This window comes from Mizuhopecten yessoensis, unplaced genomic scaffold, assembly GCF_002113885.1.
Source record: "Mizuhopecten yessoensis strain PY_sf001 unplaced genomic scaffold, ASM211388v2 scaffold8811, whole genome shotgun sequence".
Lineage (NCBI taxonomy): Eukaryota > Metazoa > Mollusca > Bivalvia > Pectinida > Pectinidae > Mizuhopecten > Mizuhopecten yessoensis.
This window is the reverse complement of record NW_018407733.1, coordinates 1,558,529-1,584,065: the sequence shown is the minus strand read 5'-3', so window position 1 is coordinate 1,584,065 and position 25,537 is coordinate 1,558,529. Positions and strand designations below refer to the sequence as shown.

At 36.5% G+C, this 25,537-nt stretch overlaps 2 protein-coding genes across 2 annotated transcripts; both read right to left on the bottom strand.

The window, feature by feature from the left end:
- Positions 1-1,269: 1,269 nt before the first annotated feature.
- Positions 1,270-5,106, bottom strand: LOC110456621 (glycoprotein 3-alpha-L-fucosyltransferase A-like). The gene is made up of 3 exons (XM_021507455.1): positions 3,856-5,106; positions 3,042-3,107; positions 1,270-2,810 (listed from the first exon to the last, which is right to left on the bottom strand). The coding sequence occupies exons 1-3, from the start codon at positions 5,088-5,090 to the stop codon at positions 2,480-2,482; spliced, it is 1,632 nt and encodes a 543-aa protein (XP_021363130.1). The 5' UTR covers positions 5,091-5,106; the 3' UTR covers positions 1,270-2,479.
- A 426-nt stretch (positions 5,107-5,532) lies between these two features.
- On the bottom strand, positions 5,533-21,808 carry LOC110456628 (glycoprotein 3-alpha-L-fucosyltransferase A-like). Its single transcript, XM_021507464.1, has 2 exons — positions 20,547-21,808; positions 5,533-5,865 (listed from the first exon to the last, which is right to left on the bottom strand). Exons 1-2 carry the CDS (start codon positions 21,689-21,691, stop codon positions 5,544-5,546), a joined length of 1,467 nt encoding a protein of 488 aa, XP_021363139.1. The 5' UTR covers positions 21,692-21,808; the 3' UTR covers positions 5,533-5,543.
- Positions 21,809-25,537: the final 3,729 nt, after the last annotated feature.

Below are 25,537 nucleotides of genomic sequence, written 5' to 3'. Positions count from 1 at the left end.
CCTGCGCTATTACTTCAGTACCTGGTTCGCTAGAATTGTAACCTAGAACAAACAATATTCCTACTGTTTTGAATAGTTCATAGTTAAGGTAACATGTCAGTGTAAAAACATTGAATTGTACTTTTTCTGGGCTCATCTTTTTTCTTCATAAAATAGTTTATGCTCATTTTTGAAACGGTTTGTTGAAAGCAATTTTTTGGCCTGAACAATGACGCTCGATCACAGGGTTTTTGTAATAGATATATATAATGATGGCATGTGTTTCTATCGGAATCACAGGGATTTAGTAATAGATATATACTGATGACATTTGTTTCCTTCGGAATCACAGGGTTAAGGGGCGGAAGATTGAAACTGTATGGAGAAACTGGGAATTCCGTTCTTAATTATTGCTCCTTTAGTTAGAATAAACTATCCTTATTTTGTTCGGAACACAGGGACCTGGGAATTAGTTACGGATATATTTGGAACTAAACTAAGGTGTTCAGAGTAATTTTACACGTTTTAGTGGTTAAGATAAACTTTCGGTAAAAAAAGACACCCCAATGATGATGTTATACAGAAAGTTGATCTTACTCCTTAACGTGTAGAATTACTCTGAACAACTTAGTTTAGGTACAAATATAGCTGTAACAAATTCTCAGGTCCCTGTGGTTCGGAACACCCCAGGCTGAAGGGAATTTAACGTTGAATACATAGGGTGAAAAAGAGAAGTGAGGTCATACAGGGGTAAATAAAAAACGCCTCCTTCAGTACGAGTGAAACTATGTTAACCTTACATGGAACGGAGCATCCCTTGGCCAAGAAAATTTAATGTTGTATAAATATAGAGATTGTTTTATCCAAGAGTAATCAGAAGTGAGGCCATATAAGGGAAACGGCTAATTTTTAAGTTGTTTGGAAGGCATTTGAACTTTGTAAAATCGTCCCAGAGACAAGGATACTCAGTATGATATCAATGACGAGTGTGACCTTCTCCTGTGCAGATCGACCAAACCGAGAAAATATGTTGTTGACATTGCAGCGAGGGCGGCTAAGAAGCAGCAGCTTGCTGTTGTTGCTGCTGCTGATGTTGTTGTTGCTGTTAAATTATGTAAAACCTCTAAATCTGGAGATTAAGTTATTAGTTTGGCGTTATCTAAAAACGCTCAATTAAGCGTCTTGTAACGTTTAAATGTATAAATTGCTTTAAAGGTTAATTTAAAATTATTGCAAGTAATGTCGTAGATAATTACTAGTGTAACAGTGAACTTCCGTCTTATCACAGTTTGCTTGAGTATCTTATTCTTAAGCATGTCGTATCATTTAAGTCATTTAATTATAGACAGTATTCATTTTTCTGATATTCATTAAAACAAATAAATCAAACGCCATATACAATGTAAATAAATTATATTACTGTTGTGTTCAAGCTTTGATAAATTGTTATTGTTGAGAAATATAAAAATAAACATTGGGTGCGGAGCCCCGGAGTCCCAATCCGCAAGGCATTGACAAAAAAGCCCGCCAGCAAACTTAATCGTTAGAGCTACAAATACAAATAAATAATTTTCAACAATAAGTAAATAGTAATAATACAATATAGGCCAAGTTGTTCAATGTATAGTTAGCTTAACGTCAAGATTTTAACACTTTGAAGACTTTTAATAACGTTAACTTTGCTATGATTAGATCTAAAAGTCGAACCTCGATCATCCAGCCACCACTTATCCGGTTTTCGTATTGTTTGGATGCATAACTGTGATTTTTCCTGTAAAAATCTGTCCCAGTAATCGAGTTGTCTCCTAAACCAGCCACTTTTGCTTGTAAAAAGGGTGAATGAATTATCGAGGTTCCCTTTCCACACTTTGAAATTAAGAAAGAAAAATATATATGTCGAGCCCGAGACGTCGGAGAGAGCTATACATCAGTTAATCTTACCCCGAGGGCTGAGATTCCACCCTTTTGATTTAACTCCCCAGGCTTTATCCCTCACACAAAGCGGAAACATTGCACCTTTTCTCCTACCAATTACTGTTACTAAACACCATAGGAATATGTCGGGACTGAGCAAAGATAGTCAATAGTGTAGAAAAGTGTAGTCCCACTAGACAAATAAGTAAATGTGTGCGTATCAAACATAAAATAAACCTTTCGTATTAAGTATGTATTGTATCAACCTAAAGCAGGTCCTACTTCCAGGTCACCGTGTTAAGCTTGCCTTCATTCTAGGACGGGGACTGAAAACTGAAAAGTTGGTGGATAAACGTATCCGAAAAATCACTCCTAGTGGTTGAGATTTGGGATCCGAACCCTCGGCTTGGTAAGCTTCATGTTTGTCAGCTTGACATGTCGACCATTCCTCCTTCTTCCTCTGCTTGGAGAAAGACGATGCTATCAAACTGTACTGCTGTGAAATACACGTAGTGATGCTTGGAACATACTTATAGTACGTAAATTTCATGACAGGGTCAGGTTTTATTTTTATTGAGGTTCACCGTCATGACAATGTATCCGCCCAATCCGATTTACCGATACAAACATCCTTTGGTCGCCACCACTGTTCAATGTCATTGTACCACACGGGGGGCAGGAGGGGTTCATGCAGAAGCCCACACAGTCGACACCATGGCTTTGTTTCAATGAACTCGCCCTCCTCCCGCCAACGGAAGTACTCATTATACAAAGTATCGTTTTTGTCCAATTTGTGTAAATACTGCGCAAGTTCCTCAGGAGACCGGAAGTCCTCTACATGAATGAAAGATCCGCTTGGAAGTATCGACTGATATGTGGCCTTCGGGGCGCCTAGCACTATTGGTATTACTTTGTTTCTGAAAAGAGACAAAAAGAACAGTTTTAATAATGATAATTAGATTCGAAAATCAAACACAATATCTTAAGCTATATCTGGAAAATGATAAATAAACTAATTTAATAAATAATCAGAAAATGAAAAGAGAATCGTTAAAAAGATATATTGGCCCAGAAATCCCATGTGTAACAACAACTATATTTTAGTGTTACCATAATTTGTCGCCGTATTTTTTCCGATGGTTACAAACAGTCTAANAAGTATCGACTGATATGTGGCCTTCGGGGCGCCTAGCACTATTGGTATTACTTTGTTTCTGAAAAGAGACAAAAAGAACAGTTTTAATAATGATAATTAGATTCGAAAATCAAACACAATATCTTAAGCTATATCTGGAAAATGATAAATAAACTAATTTAATAAATAATCAGAAAATGAAAAGAGAATCGTTAAAAAGATATATTGGCCCAGAAATCCCATGTGTAACAACAACTATATTTTAGTGTTACCATAATTTGTCGCCGTATTTTTTCCGATGGTTACAAACAGTCTAAACGTTTTTTTACCATGGTTTAGCAGCCGATTTATTTACTGAGGTGAAGTACAACCTGTACCATTGTACACACAACAACTTTTAATGTTGAAATATAACCCATTACATACACCGTTAAAACACCCGATCACAGCAAACAAATCTTAGATAAATCAAAGTTACACTGGGATCCGTTAACGTATGTACCGTTCTCACAGAATGATAAAACCGTAATGAGTATATTTTTGGGTTTTGCTCCAACCAAACAGTTCACTGTTACATGTACGAGTTTATTAGCCGGTTGGTACAATTAATTCTTCTGATTACCGAATAAACGGTAAAACTGCTTCACCAGTGTAAAAACCCGTTTAAACGTTCATTTAAAAAACCCACATGTTTTAATAAATTAGCTGCAATAAAATGTTCCATGTATATAGGTTTTAAGCTCACGACAAGCAAATCAATGCGTTATTTTCAACATAATTAAGAGTAAAGAAATGAAATGCGTTACCCTTAGATAAAGATCACTTACTTTAACGCCTTGACAGCTTTTTCGGTGACGTAATCCAGACATTTGGTGTTTTCGAACGCCAGGTAAAACTTGTAATCAGTCTCGAGCATGCGCATACATTTTTCATCCTCTATCTGGGGGCAGCGTTTTGTTCCGCATGCACCATAAATATCTACTTCAATATATTTGGCAAGTTTTTTAGCATAAGCCATCCTCCCACTTCTTGTCATCATGCAATTAGAAACTAACCAAGCAACTTTTTTTGTCTTCCCATTGGCGTAATTTGTCGTAATGTTTGTCTTAGTGTAAACGTCCTTATATTTCTGGTATTTGAAATACGGTGTTTCTATCACTGAATCAGTTCGATAAGTCATGGTCCAATTAAAAAGCCCGTTGTACTTTTTCAGCGTCCTAGAATTCATTGGGCACTCAATCATAGATACCGCCCATACTTGATTCGGAGACTTCCTCGGAAATGGAGGTATCCGTGGAAGTTGCCCAGGGTTACTAAACACAACTGCGTCAGCGTCAGCTCCATGTTTTGTATCGTATGTTATCTTACATGCCTTTATACGACACTGCTCAAACGCCGCCATCCCTGGCGGATGGTGCCAAAAACCTTGCTTTCCTGAGAGATAAACAACCTTGACATTGGCGGAGTTATACTTTATTGACACGTGATTCAGTTGATGGAAAATTCGTCCAGCGTTATATTTCACATCTTTTTCAGGGATTGACATGTCTAAAATGTGAGTCCGAACAGGCAGTAGGTCCAGTATGTCACGAGACACACCGTGGTCAAATTCGTCTGTAAACTTTGAATCATAAATTTCCAGAGTCGCCATTTTCTGAAAAGTCCTTCCCTGGAATTTAGTTGTTAGTTCAGTAGGTTCTTTAGGTGGCAGCGCACTTGACCTTTCCGTAGAAGATGATGCTGTTATTTTAGCCGATGTCGAGACTGAATATGTTCGAGTTGATGCTACTTTCAGTGATAATGGAGTTGTCAACAATTCGTCGTCCGAATCGTAATCGTAATTCCATGGCTCCACATGGAAAATAGTATTTTCAGAATGTTTTGTTGAATCATATTCAATATCGAAAACAAATGTTTCCGAAATCCTTTTTTGTAAAGAAACGTGTTTGTATGGAAATTGTGCTCTATAGACGATGCTAAATAAAATAAAAAACCAAACACCCACAAACACTGGTACGAAAGTTGGATACCAACGTACACAAATAACAAACATCCGTTTCATATTCCCTTGTGTCCGGAAAATGGTTAAACCGTCCTCGGAGTAAAATAGTACATACCATACTTCCTGGTATTTTGGCAACCATCATTTGAGCCTAGGGTGTTACTTGCCAACAGCAATATATGTATAGTCCGAGTATATACACTTGGTCCAGCGTTATAGTCACTATTTCTTTTCGCCTGGTCAGTAATGCCATAGGCTACACTGACCTTAGCCACTTGAACACATCCGGGTATGGGTTATGACTATACATGCATTGACATATATCTGACGGACATGTCTACTGCAGTAATCTGGCATTATCGATAGATAACTGCAAATTACAGCACCTGGATAGATTTGGAGACAAAACAATTCACTGATGAATGTTTAAAATTCCACCCCCTCCCATTCTCTCTTTGTGAAGTTGTTAAAAAATGTTTTAATTAATATTAATAAAGGAAAAGAAAAGAACAATTAATCCCATTTTTTAGCACCATTGCAGGCTCCATCTGGCTTCCACCAATGTTGGATGTCCTCATACCACATGACCGGAAGTGACGTTTCATGGAGAAGTGTACAGACTCTGCACCAATTCAAATCATCGATGATTTTATCTCCTGTCTCTTTCCATTTGAAATATTCATTATATAAGGTGTCATTTTTGTCCAACAGATTTAAATATTCGCCTAGCATTTGAGGGGACTCGAAGTCTTCCACATGGATGTAAGAATGTTTAGGTAATACTTGGGCGTAGTCTTCCTTCCTGGCTCCTAATACTATGGGTATCAGCTCCGCACTGGAATCAAAAAGATGGAATACATTAGATATCTATATTTAAAAATAAAATAAGGCCTTCTATTATGATCTGAAGGTAATCCAGAAAACAATATACAATTGTATTCAAAAATTGTTTCCGGTATGTTTATTATGTAAAAGAAATATGCTTAAATCATCCTTGATTTATTGATATGCATTAATCAATCAATAAATTCGTCATAAAATATATTGCTGAAAATCATGTGATCAAGTAGTTATTGTATATAGGAACTGCATCTTTCGTTTACTTGTTTACACCTCAGATCAAAGTTAAACATGTACAAAAATGTTGTAGCCCTTCCATCAGGCGGCCTTAACCAAACGATAATGTCAAATTTTACTTCCGTATTAGACTAGGATTACGTAAAATAGAGACTAATTGTTGTCATGTAGTTCCGAGTCAATTTGTTGATGCTATATATATATATATAACCCTTGTCTATGGATCAAACGGTCAACATACTCTATACAACTATTCATTGTTAGTTTGTAACAACTCTATACACTACTTTATATATTCGATTTAATTTGATAGTTTGATTAAACATCCAAGGGATTAAAGATATCAGCTCTTCCTTCCCTGTTTCAACTGACAAATAGTTTATCAGTACCTAATTTACATAAATATATGAAAACTGACATTGGTGCTATTCAAATTGTTGATTTCACTTACGTGTAAATATCAATTACCCTATAATTTTTGACTCTTGAATGATATGATATATCATTGGTCGTCTTATGGTTTTCATTATTGTTATTTGTTGGTTTATTTGTTGTTGTTTTGTAATTTTATTACTATTTTTATTTTATTAGTTGGCCTTGTTTATGTTATTTATATTCAGGTAGATGTTTAAGCTCGGTAAACTTTTAGTTGTCAAGATAAATATGAATTAAGCAATATATCGATTCTTCATATTAATGTTCGTTCTTTGCGTAATAAGCTTGAACTTGTTGAAAGTGAATTTGTTGAAAATGACATTCTCTGCTTTTCTGAAACTCATCTAGATGATTCTGTCAATGATACTGATCTCAAATTAGAGTCACATCTTACTTTCTTTAGAAATGATAGGAAGGAAAGGCAATGTGGAGGTGTCATGATATATACCAAAGATAATATTCATGCTACAAGAAGATTTGATCTTGAATCAGTTAATTTGGAAAATATTGTCTTAGAAATTAGATCATCTAACAAAATGTGTTTTCTTTGTTGTACATTTGTATTTACAGACTTCCAAACTCAAATGTTGCTTACTGGAATAAATTGGATAACTTAATTGATACACTGACTAATGTAACCTGTAATGCTATTATTACTGGTGATATTAACCAGGATATGCTTTCTCTTTCTTCTAACACACATCTTGCAAGAATTTTAACTAAGTTTCAGCTAAAAAATATCATTCAATGTCCTACAAGAATAACTAATACAACAGCAACTGGTATTGACATATTCTATGTTAACATATTGTAAACATAGTGCAGTGTTCAGAAGTCCTATCACCGCTATGTAGTGGCCACTGTCCTATTGTTATGAATTTATGTTTCAAAGTATTAAAAGTGAAATCATTTGTAAAAGACGTTTTTAAATTTAGTGAAGCTACAATGTAACTGAAATGAAATAAATAGATGTCTTCTAGCAATTGATTGGAATACATTAATTGGACATAATAATAATGTAAATGAGATAAATAGTATACTTATAAATCAAATAAACTTGCTTACCGAAAAGTATATTCCATGTAAAGTAATAAGAGTAAAGCCAAATGATAAATCATGGATGACTAATGAAATAAGAACCCAGTAAAGGAAAAAGAATAGATTACATAAAATAACAAAACATACTAATAAAGTAAATAACTGGCATACTTTTAGAATTTTGAGAAATAGTGTAACTGACCTTATTAGAAAAGCTAAAGATACATATCTAAGGAAACTTCAAAACTCTCTTGTAGGTAAGACCATACCACCTAGTAAGTGGTGGCGTATTGCTAAGTCCATAAGTGGTCTTTCCAATAAAAAAGAACCTTCTCATCCTCTTAAAGTTGGTAATGATATTTTGATTCATCCGTTGGATAAAGCAGAAGCTATTAATAATGTAATTACTTCTATTTCTAACTCGGTTGATGATACTAATAATATTAACAATTCTGATATGGATTTACCTGTCCTTCGTCATATCAACCTTAGTGAAATTATAATATCAGCTCAAGACATAATTGAGCAAGTCCAGCTAATTAGGGATAATAAACCTCCTGGGCCCGACAATGTTTCTCCTCAAATAATAAAAAATCTTCTACCTTCTATAATTTTTACCACTTAAAATTCTCTTTACTAAAACAGTTACTAATGATAGTATTCCTCTGCTAAAGTTAATGCTCTATATAAAGGTAAATGAGCTATTGGTGATCCAAATAATTATAGACCGATTGCAATTACACCCATTTGAAATAAAATATTAGAAAAAACAATTTTTTAGTATGTCTTTAATTATGTAACCAAACACCATATTATCAGTGAGCACCAGTCTGGAATTCAACCTAGAGACTCTACAGTCAACCAACTGATGTCAATATATAATGCATAATGCATATGGTCCCATAACTCGCATTCTATAGGAAAAGCGTATAATACAGGTATTTCTCATATTGTGATAACGGCGACTATAAAGCAAATGCCCTAGTAGACCATCATCCGCCAACTTAAGCGATATACTTGTTTCCTTTAATCAAACTCAGCTTGTTAAATCACCAACTTTTTATACAGAAGCCTCTGAGTCATTGTTAGATATAGTCTGTACTAGCAGTAATAACCTTATTCATAAATGTTATGTTGGAGAAAGCTTCCTTGACCAACCGGTTAGATATCATTGTCCAATTTACTGTTCTTATGATATTTCAAAGCCAGTGCAGTAGGTGTTTAAGCGAAACGTTTGGCTTTTTGACCTAAGAAATTACGATTTATTTAGGGAAAAACTAAGCTCAGTTAACTGGAATTTGTTGAGTGATTTCGATGATATTAATGATGTTGTCAAACATTTCTTAGATATTTTACTTACTATTGCTAAATCTTGTATTCCGAATAAAGAAATAACCATCAGATCTAATGAACCGCCTTGGCTATCAAACGAATTAAGGAGATTAACTCGTAAACGTAAGCTCACTGGGCAAAGTTTTGTCGACTTCGTAACAAATGTGTTAACACAATCAAGCACGCCAAATTAACATACTTTTCTAATTTATGTAGCGAACTTCGCAAACCTTCTAACATTAGTGCTAAACGATGGTGGAAAACTGTAAAGCAACTATTACCTTACTCTGGTAAAATTTGTATACCACGGCACCATTGCTTCATAAAAATAGCGTTGACCTTGAGAAAGCTTGATTATTTAATGACTTCTTTTGTGTCCAGTCTTCAGTTGATGACTCCAGTGTTAATATCCCTAACATTAACGACGAATGTAATAATTCCTTTTATCTGATCTTTTAATGATGTCAGAGATGCTATTCTTACCAATGAATGTTCTAAGGCCATTGGTCCTGACCTGGTAAATCACATCATAAGTAATCTCTTTAACAGGTCAATTATATTTGGAGTATTCCCATCTGAATGAAAGTTTGCTAACGTCACCCCGTGCATAAAAAAAGATAACAAGTCTATATTAACTAACTACAGGCCTACATGTATAACACTGCTATCGATCGTTGGAAAATTAATGGAAAGATGTGTCTTCAAATATGTCTATAATCTTTTGCACACTCACTCCCTCCTATCCCCCCATCAATCTGGATTTAGGCACGGTAAACATATATTTAATATATAGTTTGATTATGACCAACATTGATAAAGGTAAGGATGCACGATTAGTGTTTTGTGATATAAGTAAAGCTTTTGACTGTTGGTCCTATTCAAAAGACCATTATGCCAGACCCTGGCATAAGGGTCTTTTGAATAGGTTAACAAAAATATGGAATATCTGGTAATTTGTATAAATGGTTTGAAAGTTATCTTACTGATAGAAAACAAAGAATTATCTTTGATGGTTATAATTCTGCATTTAAACATATAACTGCTGGTGTTCCACAAGGCTCTGTACTTGGACCTTTCTTATTCTTACTTTTTATTAATGATAACTGATGAAATAAATACCAATATAAAGTTGTTTGCTGATGATTCCTCTCTCTATGTTATTGTTGATGATGATATTGCAACTCCAACTGCTGAGTTGAATGACGACCTTGAATCTATTAATACTTGGGCTAAAATATCCGAAATTGATTTTAATTCTAATAAGTCTTTGATTTATAGAAAACATGTAGCCTTTTCATACTATTTTCCAAAAATTTAAGTCAACATCACAGGTATTTTAGATAAATTAATCAACAGCAGTCTGTTTGTAAAACAGTTGCACTAACTGTAAGTAAGAAAAACAGGGTTCACCCACTGTTGATTTTTGATAATCAAGTAATTCAAGATAACATATTTCATAAACATTTAGGACTTATATTTTATTAAAAAGGCACATGGGGAGATCATATTAATGATATATACAATAAAGCATGTAAACGGCTGAATTTGTTACTTATATAGAAACATAAAGTGGATAGGAACACTCTTTAAACATTATACTACTCATTTGTTAGACCAATTTTCGAAGAATCAAATTTATCAGAATCTGTACAGATTGATGCAATGAAGATTATAACTGGTTTAAGAAGTGATACTTCACATTGTAGACTATATCAAGAAACTGGCATGGAAATGTATACAATTATAAATAATTTAACCCCTGATTATTTGTTTAATATCATTGAACTATTCATTAATCATCAGCAAAATATTCATTACCTGCGACACCACAGGTCTTTCCAATATACCAAGGTCAAGAAATAGTATTTATAATACAAGCTTCTTGCCTTATAGACCTTTCTCATTTTGGGGTATACCTAGCACGGAGCGTGGAGACAGAGACCTAGACAGGTAAATACAGGGGTCATTTAAAAATCAATTTTATATGGAACGTAGCGTAGAGGGTATGTCAGAGTGTATAGACGCCCACGTACCTGACTACAGGTAAGCGAACAGGTAACATCGTATGGAGACACAGATAAAAAAGTATATAACCGGTGACCACAGTCGTTTTCGTCTTTTTCGCGGCTCAATGCGGCAGGATCTCACCCGGGACGTCGATTATATTTTTCTGACGCCGAATGAATTAAAAAATATTACCCGAGCCAAAATAATCAGTTGGAAAAAAGTTTGTATTTTACCAGAGTGACAGAGATCACATATACATTTGTGGATTAAATTTACCATCCACAAACTTCTCCATATTACGAAAGAAATGTTTAACGCTTACACGGTGTCTTTTTATAATAGCGTTAAGCTGAAGGTGCTATCCGCACATATTCGTCACTTCATTCCTTTGCATTTTTGTAGAGAGGTGGTTGAACAAAAGGACATGAAGGCGGCGAAGCGACCTTTATTATTCTGTCATCTGTTTAAACTATTAGCCATGAAAGGAGTGGTTTTCTGTATTGACATATATGTTCTTGTTTATTATCTTGTTTTCTGCTATTTTCGACTTAGTTTAAATCGACAGCTTTCATGGAATTTTCTCCATGCAACACAACCAAAATATTTAAATACATGTATTTTTAATCTTAAAAAACCCTGCAAAACAAACCCAGTAAGGTGATATCAGCCAAGGGGATTTTATCAGTTGTACATGTAATGAAAATCAGGGGATGCACCTGTAGGTAAGGAACATTAAAATATAACTCTTTAGTGTTTTGTCGCAAGCAGGGGACAGGAATCCTTAATACAGATTAGATAATAAATAATGTTGAGATGTTCCCTGATTTTACTACTTTCAGTGTCCGTCTCTGGCTCCGTGGTAGGTCTGCCTCAAAATGAGAAATGTCTACTACCATGCAATATTCCTTCGCCGACCAGGTTAGTTAGCCTTAATTCCTTCAAAAAGAATCTTAAAAATACTATAGCTAATCATATTGAAGCTATTTCTGATACTTTTAAAAATTGTAACCCACGAAAATTAAAAATTATTTTGTGCCAATTAAGAAATGATGCTTTACAGATCATCTTATCCCTGATCCAGTTTGTGCCTGTGGTTCCACCTAGTGAAAATGCTATCACTATGTTTTTACTTGTCTTAAAGGGGCTGGTCGGGGAACAAATTACAAAATAAATGGGTCTAAATGTGTTCTCTGGCCTTCCAAAAGTTATACCACGGCAATATGATGGTCGAGTTCTGCTTGCAATGTCCAGTTTTGACCATTGAAATCTCGGGGAAGCCCCGCGTACATTTAGCGCAGATCTATTTATATATGTCACGTGGTTGTTTCGAAAGTGAGGCAGTGAAGATAACAACAATAGCACGCCGTCATGTGCCATGTCGGACTCAACTAGCGGACAAGACAGCAATACTATACGTAAATAATTGTTTTCAAAGGTCATGTATGATGCAAGTGTAGTATTCCTACCTATATGTTGTTGTTATATAAACGGTATTGATACCTCGTGCCTGTCATGGCTTTTGCATGCATCTTTTTCTTTCGCCGCGATGTTTACATTTGGCCTTGTTGATGACGCGCGTGCGGTAAAATTACATCACTGATCTGGGGCAATTGAGAGTTTTAGACTGTCAGGTGACTATTTAGGATTTCTTTAATATAATTATAATTTTTACTCTTAGGGAGTGAATTTCAGCAAAATTTTAATCGGTATATTTCATAAGAAGGTATTTTAAACATGTGTATGCCATTTTAGCAAATATGACTTACTAAGGCTGAGTACACATCTTATATATATGTGTGTTGTATGTGTGAGGGTGTGTGACATGTAGGCATGTGGGTATGCAATTCTGTATAAGCTTCAGTAGATTTTTACATGTTTAATTATTATACATTGCCCAAAGTAATCATTTTACTCTCTGAATGTTTGTGTAACTCTACCATCAATGCTTTCATTCTAAAATCTGTTTCTCTTTATATATATACTACTGTCTATGATATCTATTATTTACTTTATTCACTTTGGTGTATATATGTGGTACCTATTGGAGAGGACTTATATAGGCTTTGCCTGTTGTTAATCCATTTGTTTTTTAAATGAAATAGAGACTTTTTTAAGAGTTCAACTCTTTTCCTGGTTGTGATCGCGATTTACTAACCTTACAAAAAGTTTAATCCAAATGATAACAATTATTTTACTTCCGTATTTGGTTAAGTGTTCTATACGCATAATAGATACTGTGTGAAGGGAAAACTGCTTTCCTGGGTGGTCGTTTGTTTGTTCGAAATAAGTAAATTCAATAGAGTGTGCAGTAATCACGATTTTTCAGCATGACAAGCAGTTGAACCCATCATTTGGGAAGGGTCACAGAAGGTTGAAGATGGCGTCGTGCCCCAGTAGCACACCCGTGACCGAAAGTACACGTGTAGGTCGAACGTGTAGTTGTGTTGCTGATAGATAATCAGCATTCTGACAGCGTTTTTTAAACTCACAGTCCTCTTGTTTCACCGATCCTATTGTACATGTATATGCTTGTGAGATATGGGGATTCGATAACACTATTACCATAGAAAGAATGCATTTGCAATTTTGTAAAAGAATCATGAATGTGGAAAGTTCTACTTCGAATTACATGATTTATGGAGAAACCGGGAGATATCCTCTGGAAGTAGAAATCAAGCCAAGAATGATCATGTTCTGGTTTAAGTTTGTTAACTGGCGGGAGCAAAATATCTCGTCTGATATACAAAATGACATATGTTTCACAATCAAATGAACAAACGGATTTTAAATGGAATAATTACATAAAAAATATATATGAAACAAGTTAGGTTTTAGCAATTTGTGGATTTTTCAAAATACTTGTACTATGAATAGAAATCATTTCAAATCTGTAGTTAAACAGCGGTTAAAAGATCAATTTATACAGAAATGGTTCCAAGAGATAGAAAAATCTTCTCGTGGTAAATTCTACTCCATATTTAAGACAAACTTTCAGTATGAATCATATTTAACAAAACTTAATGAAAAAGATAGGAAAAATTATTTGTAAATTCCGCACGTCTAATCTAAGTTTCCCAATAGAGACTGGACGCTGGAATGCAACTCCAAAATCAGATAGAATATGCCCTTTATGTCAAACAGGTTTAGGTGATGAACCACATTATTTGTTTAAATGCCAAAATATTTATATATCATCAATAAGAAAAATATATATCCATGATTATTACACTACAAACCCAAGCAATTTTAAGCTAAAAGGAATGATTTCTTTTTGTAATTTACATGTTTTACCTAAAATAAGTCGTTTTCTAGAGAAAACAATTTAGGCTTTAAGTGACATAAGATAAATGCAGTGCTATTATTCTGTAGTATTATATATTTACATGTTGAATACACAATCTGTACTCACTTTGCTATGTAATTGAAATTTATTCAAATGTTGAACTCTTGTAACACATCTCGTGTGTCATGAGTGTAAAATAAAACTTGAGAACCTGTAGAGAAAGGAAAGGTGACCATGGTCTACATATATACGATCAATGAACCGGATATTCGTGAGAGACCCATGTTTTACAGATCTATGTAACACGTCGCTAAATTTAAACGCACAATTACATCTCACTGTGTTTGCACGCATTGGTGATTTTATTCTGATTCTAAAATATAGCATGAACCTATCCTTTATCCAAGACGGTCACGAGACCGGCGTCCGTCCTCCTACCACATACCACTGGTGTATAAATGTACCTAGGTCATGCGGAACGTGATTTCTCCTTAACCAGGTTCAGCGAGGCATAACGGACTCCAATCAAGATGCAATGCGAATAAAAGTAACTTATTTCAGACAAGGTATTTTTTTTTTATCTTTCAGTAATGTATAAAACGATACGCTTCGAGACCGCTATTATTAGGAAATACTTACATTTAAATCACGTATGCAAAGCCTCCCTTAATTTCGTTTCGGCTATAAATGTTGCAAAGTTTGGACAAGAAAGTTGCATTGGCCGGTATAGCTCAGTTGGTTGGAGCGGAATATTGCTTTACTTACGAAATACTTTCAAAACTCAAACCCTTTCGTGCATGCTGTTGGGTCTGACAGGTGATAGGTTACGTATTATTGTAGGAGTACAGAGTACGTACCTGACAAGTGATAGTTTACGTAATATTGTAGGAGTACAGAGTACGTACCTGACAGGTGATAGGTTACGTATTATTGTAGGAGTACAGAGTACGTACCCGACAGGTGATAGGTTACGTAATATTGTAGGAGTACAGAGTACGTACCTGACAGGTGGTAGGTTACGTATTATTGTAGGAGTACAGAGTACGTACCTGACAGGGGATAGGTTACGTATTATTGTAGGAGTACAGAGTACGTACCCGACAGATGATAGGTTACGTATTATTGTAGGAGTACAGAGTACGTACCTGACAAGTGATAGGTTACGTATTATTGTAGGAGTACAAAGTACGTACCCGACAGGTGATAGGTTATGTATTATTGTAGGAGTACAGAGTACGTACCTGACAGGTGATAGGTTAAGTATTATTGTAGGAGTACAGAGTACGTACCCGACAGATGATAGGTTACGTATTATTGTAGGAGTACAGAGTACGTACCCGACAGGTGATAGGTTACGTAATATTGTAGGAGTACAGAGTACGTACCTGACAGGTGATAGGTTACGTATTATTGTAGGAGTACAGAGTACGTACCTGACAGGTAATAGGTTACGTATTATTGTAAGAGTACAGAGTACGTACCCGAACCAGGTTAATATAACTTATTCCTATCGCTATTGGTGATTTAATTGGTTAGAGTTGTAACTGGATCCGTGGACTCGATGGCATTATTTAACTATTTGAAAGACACCAGACTCGGATTTCTTTTAACTCACCTTGCCCTCTTTGACGTTATTTATATACAATCACATATTCCATATAATTTATTCATTATTTCTCTGATTATTTTAGCCCCCCTTTTTATTTTAATTATTTACACATATCATAAGAATGCTTTTAAAAATATTCTTTTTTATCTGATATTATCTTCGCTACTCACATGTTTGTTTAACAAACAATACATAAATCCCCATGCCCCTAAATGACCACAGTTGTCGATGGGCTGTTAAACACAAACAAACAAAATTGTAACGGGAAAACATGCACTGTGGTCGGCCTATGGACAGTGTGTTCCCGGTATGTTCCACTCTCGATATTTATGGGTTACACTCACTTTCGCTCTGTACACCCCTGGAATATGTCAGTATAATGGAGAATGCGCACAGTGCAGCGTATAGTTTAATTTGATGTTGTGTGTATATGTCGAACTTTATAATTAAGCTATGACACTACAACGTCGGGTAGCCCTTAGGTAAACATGTGTTCAGTTACAAACACTACGGATTCACTTGTAAGGGGTGGGCTGTTCAAATTACATCCAGTGTCGTCACGTGATTTTGTCTTAAACATGAACTTTTATCTTGTTTTCATAACCCTCTAATAAACCTGTTTATATTGATCGTGTTCACTTTTTAAATGAAACAAAGTTTAAACTATATTTCACAATTTAATCCATAATCCACTGAAATCAACGATTACAGTAACAGGATATACATTTCTGTCTAATGATAGTGTGGGATAGAGTGATAGAGTGAACAATACGACAGGGTGAACAATACGACAGAGTGAACAAAGAGACATAGTGGACAATGAGACAGAGTGAATAATGAGACAGAGTGAACAAAGAGATAGAGTGAACAAAGAGACAAAGTGAACAAAAGATAGAGTTAACAATGAGATAAAGTGAACAATGAGACAGAGTGAATAATGAGATAGAGTGAACAAAGAGACAAAGAGAACACAAGATAGAGTTAACAATGAGATAAAGTGAACAATGAGACAGAGTGAACAATGAGACAGAGTGAACAAAGATACAGAGTGAACAATGAGACAGAGTGAACAAAGAGACAGAGTGAACAATGAGACAGAGTGAACAATGAGACAGAGTGAACAAAAGATAGAGTTAACAATGAGATAAAGTGAACAATGAGACAGAGTGAACAAAGAGACAGAGTGAACAATGAGACAGAGTGAACAAAGAGACAGAGTGAACAAAGAGACGGATTGAACAAAGAGACAGTGAACAATGAGACAGAGTGAACAATGAGATAAAGTGAACAAAGAGACAGTGAACAATGTGACAGAGTGAACAATGAGACAGAGTGAACAATGTTACAGAGTGAACAAAGAGACAGAGTGAACAATGAGACAGAGTGAACAATGTGACAGAGTGAACAAAGAGACAGAGTGAACAATGAGACAAAGTGAACAAAGAGACAGAGTGAACAATGAGACAGAGTAAACAAAGAGACAGAGTGAACAATGAGACAGAGTGAACAATGTTACAGAGTGAACAAAAAGACAGAGTGAACAATGAGACAGAGTGAACAATGTTACAAAGTGAACAAAGAGACAGAGTGAACAATGAGATAGAGTGAACAATGAGATAGAGAGAACAATGAGACAGAGTGAACAATGAGACAGTGTTAACAAAGAGACAGAGTGAACAATGAGATAGAGTGAACAATGAGACAGAGTGAACAAACAGACAGTGAACAATGAGACAGAGTGAACAATGAGACAGAGTGAACAATGAGACACAGTGAACAAAGAGACAGTGAACAATGAGACAGAGGGAACAATGAGACAGAGTGAACAAAGAGACAGAGTGAACAATGAGACAGAGTGAACAAAGAGACAGTGAACAATGTGACATAGTGAACAAAGAGACAGGGTGAACAAAGACACACAGTGAACAATGAGACAGAGGGAACAATGAGACAGAGTGAACAAAGAGACAGAGTGAACAATGAGATAGAGTGAACAATGAGACAGAGTGAACAATGAGACAGAGTGAACAATGTTACAGAGTGAACAAAGAGACAGTGAACAATGATACAGAGGGAACAATGAGACAGAGTGAACAAAGCGACAGAGTGAACAATGAGAAAGAGTGAACAATGAGACAGAGTGAACAATGAGACAGAGTGAACAAAGAGACAGAGTGAACAATGAGACAGAGTGAACAATGAGACAGAGTGAACAATGAGACAGAGTGAACAATGAGACAGAGTGAACAATGAGACAGAGTGAACAATGAGACAGAGTGAACAATGAGACAGAGTGAACAATGAGACAGAGTGAACAATGAGACAGAGTGAACAATGAGACAGAGTGAACAATGAGACAGAGTGAACAATGAGACAGAGTGAACAATGAGACAGAGTGAACAATGAGACAGAGTGAACAATGAGACAGAGTGAACAATGAGACAGAGTGAACAATGAGACAGAGTGAACAATGAGACAGAGTGAACAATGAGACAGAGTGAACAATGAGACAGAGTGAACAATGAGACAGAGTGAACAATGAGACAGAGTGAACAATGAGACAGAGTGAACAATGAGACAGAGTGGACAATGTGACAGAGTGAACAATGAGATAGAGTGAACAATGAGATAGAGTGAACAATGAGATAGAGTGAACAATGAGACAGAGTGAACAAAGAGACAGTGTGAACAATGAGACAGAGAAAACAATTAGACAGAGTGAACAATGAGACAGAGTGAACAAAGAGACAGAGTGAACAATGAGATAGAGTAAACAATGAGACAGAGTAAACAATGAGACAGGGTGAACAATGAGACAGAGTGAACACTGTCACAGAGTGAACAATGAGACAGAGTGAACAAAGAGACAGAGTGAACAATGAAACAGAGAAAACAATTAGACAGAGTGAACAATGAGACAGAGTGAACAAAGAGACAGAGTGAACAATGAGATAGAGTAAACAATGAGATAGAGTAAACAATGAGACAGGGTGAACAATGAGACAGAGTGAACACTGTCACAGAGTGAACAATGAGACAGAGTGAACAAAGAGACAGAGTGAACAATGAAACAGAGAAAACAATTAGACAGAGTGAACAATGAGACAGAGTGAACAAAGAGACAGAGTGAACAATGAGATAGAGTAAACAATGAGATAGAGTAAACAATGAGACAGGGTGAACAATGAGACAGAGTGAACACTGTCACAGAGTGAACAATGAGACAGAGTGAACAAAGAGACAGAGTGAACAATCAAATAGAGAAAACAATTAGACAGAGTGAACAATGAGGCAGAATGAACAATGAGACAGAGTGAACAATGAGACAGAGTGAATAATGAGACAGAGTGAACAATGAGACAGTGTTAACAAAGAGATAAAGTGAATAATGAGACAGAGCGAATAATGAGATAGAGTGAACAATGAGACAGAGTGAACAATGAGACAGTGTTAACAAAGAGACAGAGTGAACAATGAAACAGAGTGAACAATGAGACAGAGTGAACAATGAGACAGAGTGAACAAAGAGACAGAATGAACAATGATACAGAGTGAACAATGAGACAGTGTAAACACTGAGACAGAGTGAATAATGTGACAGACTTAGACAGAGTGAACAATGAGATGGAGTGAGACAGAGTGAACAATGAGACAGGGTGAACAATGAGACAGAGAGAACAAAGAGACAGAGTGAACAATGAGACAGAGTGAACAAAGTGACAGAGTGAACAATGAGACAGAGTGAACAAAGAGACAGAGTGAACAATGAGACAGAGTGAACAATGAGACAGGGTGAACAATGAGACAGAGAGAACAAAGAGACAGAGTAAACAATGTGACAGAGTGAACAATGAGACAGGGTGAACAATGAGACAGTGTGAACAATGAGACAGAGTGAACTATGAGATAGCAACTGACGTAGTGTTCGCATTAATATTAACATTAACGACTAAATGTCACCATATACAGACAGCTGTGGATGTTGTTTTTCACGTCGCCACATGTATATATGTATTATTGTTATTTAGATAATACGGATACGACTTTGGTGATGGTTTAGCCAAAGAGTTTGTTTAAACATGAAAATATTCACAAGATGGTTTTATAGTTTAGTTCTCCTTGATGTTGTAACATCCATGAACATCATGAAACTGTAACAACATCCGGATGCTGCTTACATGCGAGCCTTGCCCAGGGAATATTAGATTTAAAAACAGACAACCGGGTGTTCCACATAAACAAACTGGTCCCTTTGTAAACAAAATCACATGTTCACGAACACACGTGGCAACAACCGCGTCCTGAAACGAACATCGATTCATGATACCTTTCTGGTGACAATTTTGCCAAAAATAGAGGTCTTAAATGAACAGCTGTATCATTGTCGGTGAGCTTTAAAATATTGACATAGATATAACTCATTTCTGGGCAGTCCTTTATGATAGTATCGGTTGTCACCATTATTATTTTTCTGTTATTTCTTTGTATGTAAAATATATGAACTAAGTAAGGGTTCAAGTCGGGATTTCGACATAAAATGAATGATGTGTGTTTGTGTGTATGCTGTCTGTCTGTATTCATGTGTATAAAGTACATGTATGAACTTTGAATATCAAACGTTTAAACACTAGGAAGACAATTCTTAAGCATATGAAAAGCATAATTTTCGATAAAATGCCTCTTTCTTATGACAGAAAGTGAACAGGAGAGGAATGATTGCTTTATAAAAACTTACTCGTAAGCGTTCATCACTTTCTCCGTCAAATAGTCGTGGCATTTGTGGTTCTCAAACGACAGGTAGAACTTGTAGTCCCTCCTGGTCATTTCGACGCATTCTCTGTGTTTGGACGCTGGACAAGACAGTGGACCACAGTGCCCGTAAATGTCCACTTGCACGTGTTTACCCAGTTCCCTTGCATACTCCATACGTCCACTCTTTACAATATTGCAGTTAGAAACCATCCAAGCGACCTTTTTGGTCCGGCCCTCGGCGAAATTGCGACCTGGGGTCGGGATATCAGGAGGCGTCCAACAATTCCGTCCAATTTTGAAATAGGGATCATAAATTGTCGAGTCTACTCGATACGTGTTTGTCCAATTGAAAAAGTTTTTATAGTTATTCATTGGCCACGATCTATCTGGACTCTCATTGATGTTTAAAATGGCAATTTGTTTAGAAGATGATTTTTGAAAAGGTGGTGATAACGGTAGATATCCAGAATTAGCAAACACAACAGCATCAGCCGTGGCCTCCGCACTTCTCTCGTGGGTTAAACTACAGCGGTTCACCTTGCAGTGCTTGAAGAATTCTAATCCCGTGGGAACGTTTGTCCATTTTTCCATGTGCCAAATATACACAACTTTGATATCCGATTTACTGGAGTAAGTTCTCGGCACATATTCTAATTGTTCGTAAACTCGATCTGACGAAGCATTCGTATGGAGGAAATCGTCCGGAAGTAGGCGCGAAATACGTTGTTTCTCCGATTCGCTAATGTTAACTTCCGGCGGAAAGTATCTGATGGGATGTAGCCGGTTTTTGGTTCTATCAAAACCAACATTTAAGTTTGTCCTTGTCGGCGATTTCGAGATGTCTAAACAATAACTTGAATTAAATATTTTTGAATGAAAATCCTCCGATACATAATTATAATCTGACATTATTTTCTTCGTTATAATGACATTGCGAGAGTTGTGTTTGTGTTCCATCTGCCTCACAAAGTAATGCGGTCTCAGATTGATCATTCCTGTTACACAGACTACCATAACGACAGTGAGAATAAATACCTTTTCCTGCCATTTTGTGTTTCGTGTCCAGAACACTCTTCTCAGTAGTCCCATAGTTTGATAGAAAGTACACCTGTTCTGCACAGCCAACATAGAATGACTGTTACACGACACCCGACGCCCTACATGTATACAGTACTTGCTATACGTTACGCCTCGCTTAATAAGACTGGAAACTAATGTCTGTTTACACGCGGTAGGACCTCTGAGGACGGTATATACGAAGTGTATACCCGGCTAACCCTGGGGGCTATGTATATATACATATGCAAAGTTCCCACCTGAAAAACGTGCAATGAAGGAAAATGCAATAAGCTATACTACCTTCCGTCGTAACGTGGCACGCACATCGAAATGTCGGTAAGTCGGAAACATAACGAAGTATTAAAAAAGCAGATGAATCAAACGAACGCCAGTCTTTTGTTTAAATCTTTTCTTGTTGAAAAATAAACATATAATTCATATCGGCTTAACAAATTATATATAGGCTATACTGATTAAGGAAGGTAAATATTGAACTTTTAGCTTAAACAAATACTCCTGTGTATTTCTACTGGCCAGACTGAGTGGACAAAATACAATCCTTGAAAGGAAATACATTGTTTTCAACAGCTGCTTGAAGCCCTAGTCCGGACATAAGTTGGTAGAGTTATATCTATGGATACTTTCGTTAGCGAGGAAACAATAGGTTGTGTATTAATAGAATCCATCCCTGATGTGAGGTATGGGTAAGGTTATTCAAACCCAAGGGATGAAATATTGAGCAGGAGACCCACGGCATTGCCGAGAGTTTTCCAGCACCGCCGGAAATGCGGATACCTCAGTCTAGTATGCAAAAGATTAGGATATGTACAACGGATTCTCGTCAACATGGACACTTGAGTGTGTGTGTACCGTAAAGAAAACCTTGATAGTCCGTACACTATGAGATGTGTAATTACAATCGTGAATCATGTTAGCCCGGATATTCTAGACTTCGTGTATCTGTCGAAACCATCAACTCTCCGAACACTTAAGGGTTTGATAAACTTTGTTAGTCCGGACACTTTAGGATGTATGTGTGATGGAACCTGGTTAGTCCGGACATTTAAGGTTGAAACTTTGATGGAACCTTGTTAGTCCGAACACTTTAAGATGTGTGTTTGATGGAACCTTGTTAGTCCGGAAACTTTTAATTATTGAAGCATAATAACTAGACTGTCTGGCACTATTGAACGTTTGTTCAGTAGAACCTTGTTAGTCTGGACACTTTGAAATGTATGTTTGATTGAACCTTGTTAGTCCGGACACTTTATGATGTGTGTATAATGGAACCTTGTTAGTCCAGACACTTGAGGGTGTGTGTTTAATGGAACATTGTTTGTCCGAACACTTTATGATGTATGTTTGATGGAACCTTGTTAGTCCGGACACTCTATGATGTATGTTTGATGGAACCTCGTTAGTCCGGACACTTTAGGATGAGTGTTTGATGGAACCTTGTTAGTCCGAACACTTTCGGATGTATGTTTGATGGAACCTTGTTAGTCCGGACACTTTATGATGTATGTTTGATGGAACCTTGATAGTCCGGACACTTTCGGATGTATGTTTGATGGAACCTTGTTAGTCCGGACACTTTATGATGTATGTTTGATGGAACCTTGTTAGTCCGGACACTTTAGGATGAGTGTTTGATGGAACCTTGTTAGTCCGTACACTTTAGGATGTATTTTGGTTTACATATCGGAAGACTCGCTAGCAGGAGCAAAGCGTATTGGAGAAAGGGAGGAGGGGAGGTAACGTGCGTGTGTGTGTGTGCTTGTGTGTGTGTGTGTGTGTGTGTGGGGGGGGGGGTAGTTTGGTTTTGGTTTAATTTTGTTTAACGTCCTATTAACAACTAAGGTCATTTAAGGACGTGCCTCCATGTGATTCAGTGTATGCGTGCTTGCGTGTGTGTATACATGAGACAGTGTATGTTGGTTTGCTTGCCTCCTTGTGATAGCGCGGATCTGATGCCGACTTTATAGTGCTATCTCACTGAAATACAATGCCGAAGGCCCCCGGCACAGCAATCCTCCCGGTCACATTATACTGACAACGGGTGAAGCAGTTGCTGCCATTCCTTATATGCTGAACGTTTAGCAGGGAATAACAACTACCATTTTTAAGGACTTTGGTATGTCCCGGCCTGGGGACAGAGCCCATTGCCTTCCTCACCTGGGCGAACGCTCAACATTAAGGCCAAAAGTGAGGTGTTTCCAAGCAAGGCACTAGGAAATAAAAGGTAGTTCGAAGTAGAAAGAAAGATAAAGATCCAAAATATTGCAATGGGTGGAGCAGATTTACTGTGGTAGCTTTTGTGTCCCCAAATAGAGGAAGGACACCAACGCAAATCGCCAATTCTGCAGGGGGTTCCCCCATTAGCCGCCTCCTACGATACACTTTTCCCGACCCCCCCCCCCCCCTGCAGGGGTGGTGTGTGTGGGTAGAATAATGAGGTCGATGTGGGGGTATGAGGGTCATATCTATCATTTAAGCAGTCTAACACATTTTTCTAGATTATAATATTATTTTTCCAGTTACTAGAATCAGTTGAAGTGCATTAAATACATTTAAATACATGACATGGAATTTGTAAATTTCTATAAAGCAAACTTGCCGATTTTCAAGGAGTGATCTTTTTCATAGTTTTTATATTCAATAACGTACGTGATAAGTTCAGAGGAAGTAATTCAGAATTTCAACAGTGCCTGAACTAAGTTAATTTGTTCTTTGCATAACTTAATAGTTTGTTTAACATCGTTTACAAGAAGAGCTGTTGAGTGATTTCATTATCTTTAGAACAAATATTTAATTCCTCTGGGTAGAACATTTCTTTCTTTCAATATACGTGTGTGTTACCGTGACCCAGAGCTATCCCCGTAACGCAGTGAAATCTACCTAATCTTCCAATACACACAATATTCCAATATACAACTGTATGGATCCGCGAACAATTGCCCAAATGTATTTAATAAGAATATTGTCAGCCAGCATTACACTTTATATCTATAGATTGCGGAAGTATGAAATAAAAATATTTCAAATGAAATGAAAACATCTTATAATAAAAAAAACTTGGAATGAACTAGGAAAAATGAAATAGATATAGCTTGAAATAAAGAAAAGACATTTTTGAATGAAATACATGTAAATGTCTTTAAATGAAATAAATGTTCAAGTGTGATAGAGATATCTCCCACATGGAAAGGATTATATGAAATATTTTTATTGTTTATAAGACCCCTACGTGCAATAAAATCCGGGCCAACAAGAGTGATTACTATAAGTTGAAATCCCTCTGTTGTTAAAGCTATCCAGTTATTAAGTGTCCAAAATTGTATACGATTAACTCATATTACCAGATATGTATATAATCAGGGACAGTATATACTATACGTCCCTGATATAATCTAAAAATAAACAACGCCAAGTGGCACCTGTGTTACAGAGTCTCGCTTGGAAGGCCATCTACAACTGCTAGGTAACTTACATGTACCCGCTCATTATCTCCGCAAAACAGCGCATACAACTGTTTAATCATACTGTTGCATATTAACGATTCAATTCAATTTTATTACCGAATGCACATTGCTTATAGTATAGAAGTATACATATTAAAAAATACTAAAATTATACCTATAAGCAACACGTCCGTTGGCCGCAGCCGTCGACTGTAAAGGAGAGGGGGGACCTAGCCTATCGCTAGATATATGGGAAATTCCACTGTATCTATAAAGATTAAAAGACAAATGAAGAAGTAGCTAAGAATGAGCCCGTTACAGTTCCGTAGGACACGGGTTTTCAGTAGAAGCTATATATAGAATGTGAGTATCGTACCATCTCATGATTATGAAGATTTTTTTTAAACGGTGGTGCTTAAATGAGTTGAACGTGATCAAAGCACGCGCCAAGTAC